The sequence below is a fragment of the Silurus aristotelis genome (genome assembly GCF_946808225.1).
Source record: "Silurus aristotelis genome assembly, chromosome: 4".
Classification (NCBI taxonomy): Eukaryota; Metazoa; Chordata; class Actinopteri; order Siluriformes; family Siluridae; genus Silurus; species Silurus aristotelis.
In genome coordinates, this window is record NC_139577.1 from 24,113,345 (window position 1) to 24,125,684 (window position 12,340).

The 12,340-nt window shown below is 40.1% G+C and overlaps 2 protein-coding genes across 13 annotated transcripts in view; one reads left to right on the top strand and one right to left on the bottom strand.

The window, feature by feature from the left end:
- Positions 1-8,911, bottom strand: part of cpeb3 (cytoplasmic polyadenylation element binding protein 3) — a 45,483-nt gene extending 36,572 nt beyond the window's left edge. For 2 of the 11 annotated variants that reach the window (XM_083538351.1, XM_083538356.1), the window contains exons 1-3: positions 8,680-8,911; positions 6,687-6,906; positions 5,558-6,384 (exon numbers count right to left, since the gene is read on the bottom strand). In XM_083538351.1, the coding sequence (XP_083394477.1) occupies positions 5,558-6,373 (816 nt within the window). In that variant the 5' untranslated portion in view covers positions 6,374-6,384; positions 6,687-6,906; positions 8,680-8,911. Of the gene's footprint in view, positions 1-5,557; positions 7,895-8,679 lie in introns of those variants that run through there. The other 9 variants (XM_083538350.1, XM_083538358.1, XM_083538353.1 and 6 more) reach the window with 7 other exon arrangements.
- Positions 8,912-9,558: 647 nt separating this feature from the next.
- marchf5 (membrane-associated ring finger (C3HC4) 5) overlaps positions 9,559-12,340 on the top strand; it is a 33,915-nt gene continuing 31,133 nt past the window's right edge. Inside the window, exon 1 of one of the 2 annotated variants that reach the window (XM_083538465.1) lies at positions 9,559-10,013. In XM_083538465.1, coding sequence (XP_083394591.1) covers positions 9,976-10,013 — 38 coding nt within the window. In that variant the 5' untranslated portion in view covers positions 9,559-9,975. The remainder of the gene's footprint in view (positions 10,014-12,340) is intronic. The other variant, XM_083538464.1, reaches the window with a different exon arrangement.

Below are 12,340 nucleotides of genomic sequence, written 5' to 3' on the forward strand. Positions count from 1 at the left end.
TACCCATGACAAATGTTTTTTTTTTTTTTTTTTTTAGCTTCACCTCAAATCCTCAACTTAAGCTCACTCAGTAATGTGTACACGATTAATTCAACTGCACAGAGTCAATTTTCTATATTTAAAATGAACAATAAAATTTTAACGATATTACTTAAATGAGTCTCTTCTATTCATGCCTAATGCTTAACCGATAGCACACACTGGTAGCAAACTACATGCTGAAAAAGTAGTATAGTTTTTAATGCAGTGCTTTCAGAAAGGCACATAAGCTAGTTTTCCCTTTTCATGTTTGAGGAACGTGTGTAAGGATTTTGGCAAACAATTTGCCTGCTGCTACTTTTTTCCCCCCACATGTTAACAGCATTAGCAATAAGGCTCTAGTGATGCGAAGGGGAAAAAAAACTAAAAAAAAAAACACACACAAACATTATGCAAATTTCCTTTATTTTTACCTTTTGTTTTGAGAAGTCTAAAGATAAAGTCTCAGACAAAAAAAACACTAGAAGGACAAGAACAAACCGTGTGTCAAGTATATTCAGGGCAGTTTTCCCTCAGGGCGAGTGTCTCCAACAAGCTACCTGCCATTCGGTGTTAGCATAGCATGATTGCGTAAAATGCTGTTCATATTTCTTCCGCGATAATAAACCAAACGGGTTAATGATTTTCACATTTTCATATCCCTCAAATCTATTTATACATATACAACTTTTATTGCCCCTTATTATTTTTCACCAGTCAACACTTGCAGCTGTGGTAAAAAAAAATTATTAAAATCACAAGAGCTGTTTCTTCCTGACAGAATTCTGTGAAAACATCTCAATACGAGACAAAATAATCATATGGCAGACCCTGGCAGTGTATCGTGACTCTCACAGCTAAAATATCATTGTAATTTTACATTTGTAGTGAATGAATAAGATGTTTAAGCCATTTTGACACATCATCTATATGCAATAAAACTGAATGTGTAACCGGACAATATAAACGCAGATTTACACGTGGAATGCACTGACTACAGAATGTTTGTCTCATATTGTGAACACACACTAGGCACATCTGATGCTTTTCTGTTGCATACATGTCCCTTTTCATGGGCATGTGGATGGCAGGTTAAATAATTCAATGTTATTCAAAGAACGCCTTGAAAATCTGTGAACAGTAATTTTGCCTAAAATATCAACGCCTGATATTTATACTCCGTGATTGATCAGGTCATCCATACCGGTTATTAAAATGCATGAGTTAATTCTAAACATGCAACCCAAGAAGATCCTAATTAAAGGAAATTGTAGGGCATGGATGGACAAGTGAGTTCAAATGGTGGATAGAAAGTGTCTGTGTGTGTGTGAAAGAGAAAGAGAGAGTTGGCTGAAGCCTCCCCTGACCTGCAAACCAGTTTACTTACCACCACAGCTATTGTCATGTAACTGACAGAGCCATTCAAAAACTGTTATTTCCCCTCTCTGAGCTCAGATAGAAATCTGCCCACTTTGTACTAATCATAAGCGTTTAAAACGCTGAGCTTCTCACTTCGGTCAAACGCTACGACGCACACACATGCGCACACATCCTGCCAACACATGCTGCAGATGGCTGCAGTGTCAGGAAACCCTAATTATTAACCGATCACATTCTCTTGTTCTAGAATGAGAAGCATTTCCTTAAATACTGTCAGGCTGAAAGATTTTGATAGGATTTCCAATCATCTTAACGCTCACGTAAGCAGTAAAATGATGCATGTCCCACGTCGACCTGACCACTACATTATCACTTTCGTCTACAAAAAATTTTGGAGGGCGAAAAAAACAAACATGAAAGGCAGCTTAAATTCACCTATCTTTTAAGAACAAAGTATTCACACCCCTTGAAGATTTGCATTTCAAAACAGAGACGTGCTACTGGGAGTTCCAGCACATTTACATAGTCATCCTGCCTGGTTTGACTGAAGAAGATCAGACAAGCATCTGAATGTAAAGTTCCAGTATATAGAGAGGTGAGCATGCGACTGGCGGTCACAACAGATGCTGAAAGAACGGTATCACTTAAAGCTACAAAAAGCACCCTAAATCTGCATTCGTACAAATTCAGTCAGGGAAAATTGCTCTCGTGTCTTGCACTGATGATTTTTTTTAATTCGATTGTTCCGATTCGAGGCGTGGTATTCATTTTCAGGTCACAGTAATCCTGGCTGGAAGGCTTTAATAATACATTCATTCTAATAGATAACTATGTCTAAAACAACCAAGATGTATGGCAGCAATTCACATACCCATAAGAAAATATAGAAACCACTCTAATCAAACATCTCAGCTTTACCATGTCTGTGCACAAAGTGTGAGGTAAATAAAAAAAAAAAAAGGAATGTTTTTGTGTCATCAACTTTAAAAAAAGAGAGGCTGATAATGAAACATCGCTTTATAGCTGTCGTAAAGTAATTGATAACAGCACTTGTTTCACAAACGGTCCACAACATTAAATGTAACTATAAACTGATAAAAAAAATATATATACATTTTGCTAATACAAATCCATTGGCAAATCACCGTGGCTTGAGAGTAAATAAAACTTTGAGTCCGTTTTCCTATAAAAGCACCCTCTGTAATGTTTTATTGCTTGCATCAGAACAAGCAATACCACTGAAAGAACTGCTGAAATCAGAATCTGAATCGGGTTTATTGGCCAAGTGTGTTGACACACACAAGGAATTCGGTTCCAGCTGTTAGTGACTATCAAAGTACAGACATAAATAAAACTATACATTTAGCTTGGACTACATGAGACAAAACAGACAAGACAAGGCAAAAACAGACTATACAAGATAATGAGGACAATGTAAGACAATATAGACATGCTGTGAACTGCAACACCTAACCAAAATTGTTTTTGATGAACATAAAGCCACCTTAATCAAGAACACTGTTTTAAATATCATAAAATAACCAGTAAAGGTATAAGGAAGGAGCAATCCGATAACACTCCTGAAGTCAATGATAACAAATCTTAAAGTTAGCAGACAAAAACCACCTTCATGGTTCCTGTGCTAACAGTAAAACACACTTCCTTTTTACAAATCCAAAGGTGTTTTTTTTCATTAGCTGAAATAAGGCTGCTAGTCAGAATATCGAACGACTACAGATCTGTGACTGCAAAGCTGCACTGTTGTGTGTTTGCGTGGAAATTCCAGTTCTTGTACTAGTTCACAGAATTGGTGGAGGACACAGTTCCATGAAAGTGTTGCCCATAAGGCTTGGTGGTTGTCTGTTGGGGGATCTGGTCCAGTAGCTGATTAGTGATTCTAACTGCTGTCTGGTTGTCCTCCCCCACTCTTCCTCCTTTTTTGCCTCATTTCATCACACCAAACTGCTGAACAATCCCCTCTGGCCTTGTTACCATTAGTCTACTTTGTAATGCCATTTCTATTGCTATAAACCAGTTTGCTATTAGCTTAGACTCAAATAGAGAAAAAGTGAGGTCGGTTAATAATAGAGTAACATTAAGAATAACATTTTGTTTAAATAGGAGAGTATATCTGCTCTAACAAACCCGGGAACTTCGACGAAAGAACAAGTTAAATAAGATGACAATAAATGAAAGTAACTTTCCATGAGAAACAATCAAAGACAAAGAAACTGTATAAATTGGGCTGAAAACATTTGGAAATATATACGTCTATACTTATATGTATTCATGCTGTCCTTGCCATTCCATGATGCAGAATTGTCTATTTTTTCCCAAATCTTTATAATAATATCAATGTAATTCAGCCACCCAAGTGGAGTTAACATTTATGAATTAGGTGTAAGTCAATATGTATATCTTTAGGAAGCTTAAATAGTATGACAGCAAATGTTTCCATGTTGAAATGAATTGAGCATGTTAATGTTCATTTTGCATTTTGTTTTGCTCAAAGACTGTGCACACACCCAGGGGTTGGACCGATGCACCAAGATGGAATTTTGCTATGAGCTGTGCACTAGTATTTTATCCAGCACAGACTTTTCTTTCGCCATACACGCAGGGTGATTTCTCAGGGTAATGAGGCAAGAAAAGACACAGTTTAACTTTATCGGGTGCATCTTTCATGAAAAGTGTAACTGAAATATTCATGGTTTCTAGATATGATTGTGTTCATATGACACTAGTTCTGCCCTTTGCTTTTAATGCCCAAAACATTCGAACTCTGCACCAATGGAAGAAGGCACAAGTCACCCAGGTCATCACTAAAAAAGACACAAGACAGAACCTGTCGCTTGGTGGATAACCACCTACATGACTCATCGGTTTTCTCTTTGCCGCAGTGCTGACCTTTTCCACTGGTATAAAAGAGCAGCTACACCAGGGCTAATCCATATATGGCAGAAATAAACAATACAGCCCTTACATAAAATAGGGAAGGGTTTGAACAGAGAGTTTATAATTCTGCAGAAACAGACCAACGAAAAAAAAAAAAAATACTGGGAATACTCTAAGCTGTGTGGTATAGTAAAGTTTCCAGTACATAGAATAACTCTCAAAATGCTCATTTGCCCTCACAAGCAACCGCACCGTCGTAAAGTCATTCGGAAATAAAGATTATTTTTATGCAGTACAAGCCAAAATGTAGAAACATCTATATTTAACTTCATTTGAGAATAACAGGCCAGGCAGATCAGTGAGGCCCAATGTTTCCATTCATGACAGCACAGACAAACAGCTCTGACATGACCGGGGCGGGGTCTGTATACCCCGCCCTCTTTACAATCCACCAATCAAATTCGCGTACTGGTACCTTTAAACGCCTCCCGAGTGAGCTGGCAGAAAAAGACTGATAGAAATTAACTATTTACACTCAGCCGGTACAGATCGTGCATTCTCTGTGATAAATTTATCAAATAAATAAAAACCCCACACAATATTATATTATATATACACTTATAAAGAAAGAAAGGAATAAAGGTGGTTGTAAGGAGGGCAAACTAGTGCATTTGTGAAAACGATTTGCAGGGTGACGTGTATTCAAATACACGCTGTAAAAGGTGCAAATTTGTAGGAAAACATTCAGGTCGATGTCATGAAAGCGTCAGAGCTTCACTAAGACCCAGTGGTGAATACTAATGATATGCGTTAAAGAAAGGAGGATAGAGAGAGAGAGAGAGAGAGAGAGAGAGAGAGAGAGAGAGAGAGAGAGAGAGAGAGAGAGAGACCGAACAGAGTGTGTTATTTGACCTTCGTGTCTCTAAAGGTCAGCCTATCGTTAAGCCGTGCCGTCGTTTTAGACGTCGCACTGAAGGTCATCCCCAGTGTAACACTTCATTTTCTTATCAGTACCAGAGCAATGGTTACATATTTACACATATACAACTAATAAAGAAACGATCCTGGAGAATGAAACCAAACCTGTTTGTACAAATTCACAGTTTATTATAAGCCCTGAACATCATTATATATAGTATTGACACCAATTCCTGCCTGCATACACCTTCATCTTCTTCTACATAACGTTACATCTTCCATAAACATGAGTGAGCACCACATGTAACCGACTATGAGATCTTGAAATCAAGGAGAAGTCGCTCACCTGAAAAGGTAACATGTTGCCGTTGTCCGTCCTGAAGGCGTTGTCCTCCAGCCAGGGTTTTGGAGTTAGAGGAGCGGCTCGGGGGAACTTCGGCGGGGCGATGACATTAGTCGGGTAGGGCTTCTTCATCGGTGAGATTGGGCTCAGAGCGGAAGGCAGGCCGACTCCTACACCGACAGCTCTGCGCGGGTCCCGGCCGGCCGGCAGCCCGCTCCAGGGGTTCGTGCCGGAGCTCCACACGGCGCTCTGCTGCGCGCTCCACGACGACGGTGAGGAGGACGAAGACGGCGAGGCCTTGCTGTTCACCACGCCCTGGTGGCTGTATGCGTTCCGCTGAGAAAAAGCAGCCTGGTTGGGGCTGACAGGAGATCTCCTCTGCTGCTGTACTTGCTGCTGTACTTGCTGCTGTTGCGACTGCGCCAAGCCAATCTGCGGCGAAAAGCCGCCGCCGAAAACCGGGTTGACGTGGTGCGGGAAGTTCTGGAAAAGCATAGTGCCGTTCACCGAGGGGATTCCTTGGAAAAAACTGTCGTCCGCCGGGTTCGCCGTTCCCGATGACCAAGTGCTGGCGAACGACGGAGACAAGGAGTTGCCTCCGGTCTCCGGGAAGCCCAGACCCGGCAGGATCGGCGACTCCATGGCGACTTTCTCTTTGACCGAAGGCGCTTGACTGCTCCCGCTCGACGGGCTGCTGTCCTCGGAGATCGCCGGCTCGGACGGCGTGGGAGTCGGCGTGGAAGGAGGCTCGACGATCGCTGGGTCTTGCTGTTGGTGAGGCTGAGCTTTGCTTTTGTCCATCAGTAAATCATCCTGCATGGTTTGCTGAGCTGCAAGGGGGAGAAACAGAGACGAGTTATTATTGAGGATATCGTACACCACATTCGTCGGACTGCTACGGTGCTTGGGCGATGGAAACGACGCGACAGGGAGGCTGTTATAGCTGCCGCTACTGTGGAGGAGCGCCGACTGTAAGGCGAACCCGTAATCACCCATTTAGCACGAACCGGCGGCGTTACTGCGCAAAGTGGATCTCCTTCACTCGTCTCAACACACACACGCACACACACAGCCACTGCTCCAAACGCGAATGAAGGGGGGGGAAAGTGCTTTTGAAGGCACCGATATTCACCGATTTGTTTTTCGCCACGTCTCTTTTTTTTTCCCCTCTCACCGGAACTCCAGACTGCAATGTGAAAGTGATTCTTGTTCCTGTTTTTTGCGCCGTGACTCCGCCCCTTTCTTATATATTTGCATACGTCAATAAATATAGCCGCGTCCTTCAGCAAGGTTAAAGGAGACGCGCGACATTGTTCTCCAGCGTTCCTCAGTCTCAGATGCCGTCTTCCATCCTGCAAAAAAACAATATGAATCTAATAAACACTATTTTATTGCTTGTGCTACCATGGAATTACATTTCCTACATATGTTAACAGCTTCAGCCTCAGATAAACGCATCAAAAGGACTAATAATAATAATAATAATAATAATAATAATAATAATAAGCCAAGGTTTAAACATGACCTCAATAAATCATTGACCACTCCATAAACTCCAGGATTTTAGCTTAAAACATCCCTAAACAAATAGTAAATCTCAAGGAATCTGTAAAGACATGAACATATTTAATGTTCTGGGTATATTCTTAACAACATACATTTACATCAAGGGTCTCCAACCTTCACAGCCCAGTTCACTTTTGAGAACGGCCAGCTTTGAGAGATAGAAATCAGATCATACCATATGTAAATGTACACAGTAGCTTTTAAAGGGCCAAATGCACAATGAACTGCATTTCATTGGCATGTACCTTGCACAATGCCAATAAAGTGAAATCTAATCTGTTCTAATCTAATAATACAGTCATATATGTTGAAATGTTCCCCAGAAGTTTCTTGCAACCCTGGAACAACCCTTTTCACGGCCCAATACTGGATCGAGACCGGGTGGATGGAGAGCTCCAGCATACATGTTCACCTTTTAGCTGCATGCATTTCCTCAACCACTGTATCACATATTTTTGTGGCATTTGCTCAATATAATGTCACTGGTACCTGATTATTCAGACATCCTGTGTTTAAAAAGTCTGAGATGATTTAATTGGGCTCTATTTACAGAGATCTGCACTGAAGTCACAATATATGCTTTATATAAATTGATATACTATATTATATGCTTGATTATAACATAACCAGAGCTTCACAATCAGGCATAAAACCAGCCTTGTGTAAATGTAGAAGAATTAGATCTTAAATTAAAGATTAAATGTCAAGTTTTCTTTAGAAATACTATAATCTGTACCCTGAATATGCATATTTGACCTGGAGACATGGTTAAAGATTCATTTAGAGTGAAATCAGGTACAAATTATGTACTTTACAACATTTGTTTTTACTTTTCAAGTAAAAGATTGAACTAAACATGTATAAAATTGTATGAGTTCCACCTCACTGAGAAGGATAGGTGCAGTTAATACCCTGTTTTAATCATATGATACTGTTGGGCAAAGCTAAAATAGAAAGGAGCATATCGATTATTATATGATATTAATGTGTAGTTGAAAAATACGACCGTGGAAAAAAAAGAAAAGATTTCAAGTAGGCCAAGTGCGCTATGCGACAATTTTAGCTCCAGCCCAGTGGACGCAAGCTGCACCTCTCAGAGCACGCTGGCCTTTTCTACACCAGGGGGTTGCGTTTCATTTATCCGAGAAATGATCACGTATGAGTGTGTACACAGCAGGTAATCCTAACCTATTCACGTTACTGCGCAAGACCCCCCCCCCCCCCCCTTCAAGGTCAACAGAGTGATCAATACAGCTGGCAGCTGGGCAAAGTATAGGGCGCGCGCGCACACACACACAGTCAGTCACTCGGGCGCGCGCACAGAGACACTTTCTAGTCTAGAAAAGTGCATGGCCTATGCGTCAAAGCTTCAAGCGATCACGCATATCATGTGGAGGCAATCGGAAGGAGGGTGAAAGGCATGCATCCTGCTCCACTAATCCTCTCCTGCACCGACAGCGAGCCACAAACATATGCTAAAAATATATACTGCACATGCATGCTTTTCTTTACGTTTCTTTCTTTTTTTTGCGCATGTCAACTACACGATCAGACTTTACCTTGTCGTTCACCGTTTTGTGTGAATTCTGTAAACAAGGCAATATCTGTTTGCTTCGTCTGGCTGGGGATAAGGACAAACCAGCTACCTTTCTACAGCGAGGTCGAGTCAGCAGTTGCCTTAACAGCTGATTGACTGCAGCGCATGGACGCCGCACAGGAGCCCAACGGGAAATGTAGTTTTTTTTTTTTTTTTGCAGCGTAATTGACCCTCAGAAACTGAACCAGACTTTAACAGAGTATTATTATTATTATTATTATTATTATTATTATTATTATTATTATTATTATTATATATATTTTTTTATTTTTTGGGGGGGTCCCAAAAACATGAAGCTGAATAAATGATCGGCAGCATGCAAAGTGCTGTAGCATTGTTTGAAAAGAAATTATGATATATATATAAGCCAGTGTATCCATTCAAATCTAGACAAGGCTCATATTTATTTATTTATTTATTGTTTGTGGATCAGACATTTGGCCAGCACTGACCCCCCAAAACAGCAAAAAACCCAAACAACTGAATCATTGTAAACACATTGTAAGGATATAAAACCCACACCAAAGCTATTACACGCACAATTTCTTTAATATTTCACATTATGATTAATTATAACTTTTGCATCCAACGTCCCTTAATTCTCATTTCCCACTTTTTTTTCCCCTTAAATGATGAATGTGCAAATGCGAATCTAGAGGCACTGTAATTGTGAGTGGTGTTATAAAAAAAATAAAAACAACAATTCGGCGAAGTTTATTACCACAGTACGGAGTGTTTTGCAGTAATATGTGTACGGTATTTCCTCTCTATCCACGCTTGATAACTTAAACATTTAGCTTTATTCTCCTCTTTTAGAAAAGAGAGGAGAAGAGCGCTGCGGTTACAGACTACATATCCCAGAAGAGGCAGCGTGCAGTCTGTGGGCTGAGGAGTTGGCGCATGCGCGGTGGGGCGTTGTGTTAGCGCGCAGTCCGGCGCTGTAAATGGAGTCGGGCGCTCAGGGTGACGCGGGAAAGCACGCGCTATTCGTGTGTTAGAGGTGCGGGGTGAGAACGCTGTCCGTGGGAGTTTGTGGGTTGACATGGAATAGGTTTAGGCCTTGTGGTGTGGGTTTTCTCGCGTGGTTAGTTTGTCAGAACGCTACAGCAAAGGTGGGCTCGGGCTCCTCGTTCTCACAGAGGCCTGGCTTTAGCTTAGCTTAGCTTAGCTTAGCTTAGCTTAGTTTAGTATCCGCTCATTAGCAAACAGTTTGTACAGACTACTGTTTTTTTTCTGCTGAAGGCCAAAACGCACAGACATGACAGACGCCGTTGCAATGCAGCAAATGTTGGACAGGTATGTGATTTATTCCAGTTAATGATATCATAATATATTATAATAATGCAACTGACTCCACACCACCTTTTCCGTTAACTTCACGTTAAATTTAGCGTGTTTCCGGCAACATGTAGCAGTGATGGAGGTGAAATATCTTGGGTTGTTCTATTATCTGAAATATACCCAAAAGTGTTATTACTAACATCCATTACATAAAAAAAAAGTGTCCCCTTATTTTCGGGATTGTCACTAATGGATACAGGCAGCTGAGTACAAAAGTTTGTGCACCCCTCAGACCAACCAACAGGGAGGCTTTATTTTATTTATTTATTTATATATATATATATATATATATATTGAACACATTTATTTGTTTGGTGTTGAAGGGGTGTGCAGACTTTTGCAATATATGTGTGTATGTATTATGTATATACTGACTATACACCAAGTATTTGGGCAATAAGTAATTGAAGAAAGTACTTACACAAAAGTGTCCATGTCTGAAAACAACTATTCAAATGAGTTTTCTGGATGGTACAAGCAACTTTGAATCAGTTCACTTTCCCCAGTTGTTCCTGACACATCTGTTCTGAGTTTGTCAGGTGTGCATCTTTTAAATCGTTAGTGTCATTGGAAACCACCGTGTCTCCTTTTTAAAAAAAAAATATTATAAAAAAAAAAAGAATTCAAAGAACCGTATTCAACAGCCATCAGTTCTCTTAAGCAAAACTGTACTAAAAAAATCCACTTTTCCGTTTATGTAATGTGTGTGTCAAACCTTTACATTACGTCAGGTTTTATATAAATATATATATATATATATATATATATATATATATATATATATATATATATATATATATATATATATATATGTGTTTGTGGACACCTGCTTATAAGATTTGTATGTGTTTTTATGAGCATCCCTTCTCAAATAATTCAACAATCTCCACTCCTCTGGAAAGATTGTCCACTTGATGTTGTGGAGATTTATTCTCTTTTAGCCACAAGGGTGTTAGTAGAGTCAGGTACTGATGTAGGAAAGGTGGAAAGGCCTGCGACGTTCTAATTCATCCAAAAGGTGTTCAGTAAGGTTGAGGTCAGAGCTCTATAAAAGGTCACTCAAGATCTTCCGCGCCAACCCATGTAAAGCAGATCTTCATGGAGCTGGCTTCGTGCACAGGGGCATTGTCATGTTGAAACAGGTTTGGGTCTTCTAGTTTAAGTGAAGGGAAAATATAATGCAACTCTGTAGTTAGAGTTTGAGAGAACCACATATGACTGGAAGAGTCAGGTGTGCCAATACTTTATTATTATTTAAATGTGTATAATGCAGTTGTATTTGAATAAACAGATACATGGCCTGGGACTCAACTTTGGGCAATGTTGCTAAGTCTTGAACAGAGGTCATTTTAATCCAGTACATTACACTGTGATTGGCTTTCTTTATATTCAAAGCTATTGAGTGTGTTTTGTCATTTGTTTGAATTGTCATCCATCAAATGCATGATCTGCAGAAATGCAGTCTCCTCATGTGACGTGCGAGGGATGTTTCCACTCTTTCACTTTTGGTAGCAAAATGCACATGAAACATAAATGTACAGCTTGTATTAGTACATATTGATGTCAAGACTTCGGGGTTTGAGTAGAGCTTTTAATCCCCAAAAAGGTCTTAAGCATCTGAAAGTAGTGTTTAAAAAGGATGCTGTTTGACAATAGCAATGAGTTCTTGAAAGTGTCTGTGAACAAAACTAGGTTCTTGTATCCCCCCCCCCCTTTCCAACGCACTCACTTCCAGCTCTCCTCCAGGGCTCTGGCTTTGCTTATATAACTGCTCTTCCAGAAAGCTCTTGTCCCTGTTTTGCCTTAAGGTACACCTGTTCCACTATTTTTAAATTGTTTTTAGGGACTAGGTCAGTCTGTCTGTAGTTTTCAGGGACACGTTTCTTCTTTTTTGTAGATTTTAGGCTGTTAAAATGCATTTCACACAACAGCAGCAGCTGCATATAGAGCACACATTTATCTCAGTTACAGTCTACCGTTTGCCAGACTTGTGTGGCATAGAATTCGGTCAGGGTTTAATTTTATAGCCAAAGCAGTTTAAGGTCACCTTTACTGGCTCATTGCTCCGTCAGCCAGAAAAGGCGACTACCTGCTAACAGCACAACCTGCTTTTTATGGACTGTGAAGTAATTTCAGTCATTTAGTGGTGGTGCTCCTGGTAGTATTTTATGTCTTCTGTGAAAATACAACTTTTGGCAAAAGTTGTATTGTTTTATGAAATAATGGACACAATATGCCTCAACAATTTATAGTAAGAATTAATGTCATTTACATTACATTTA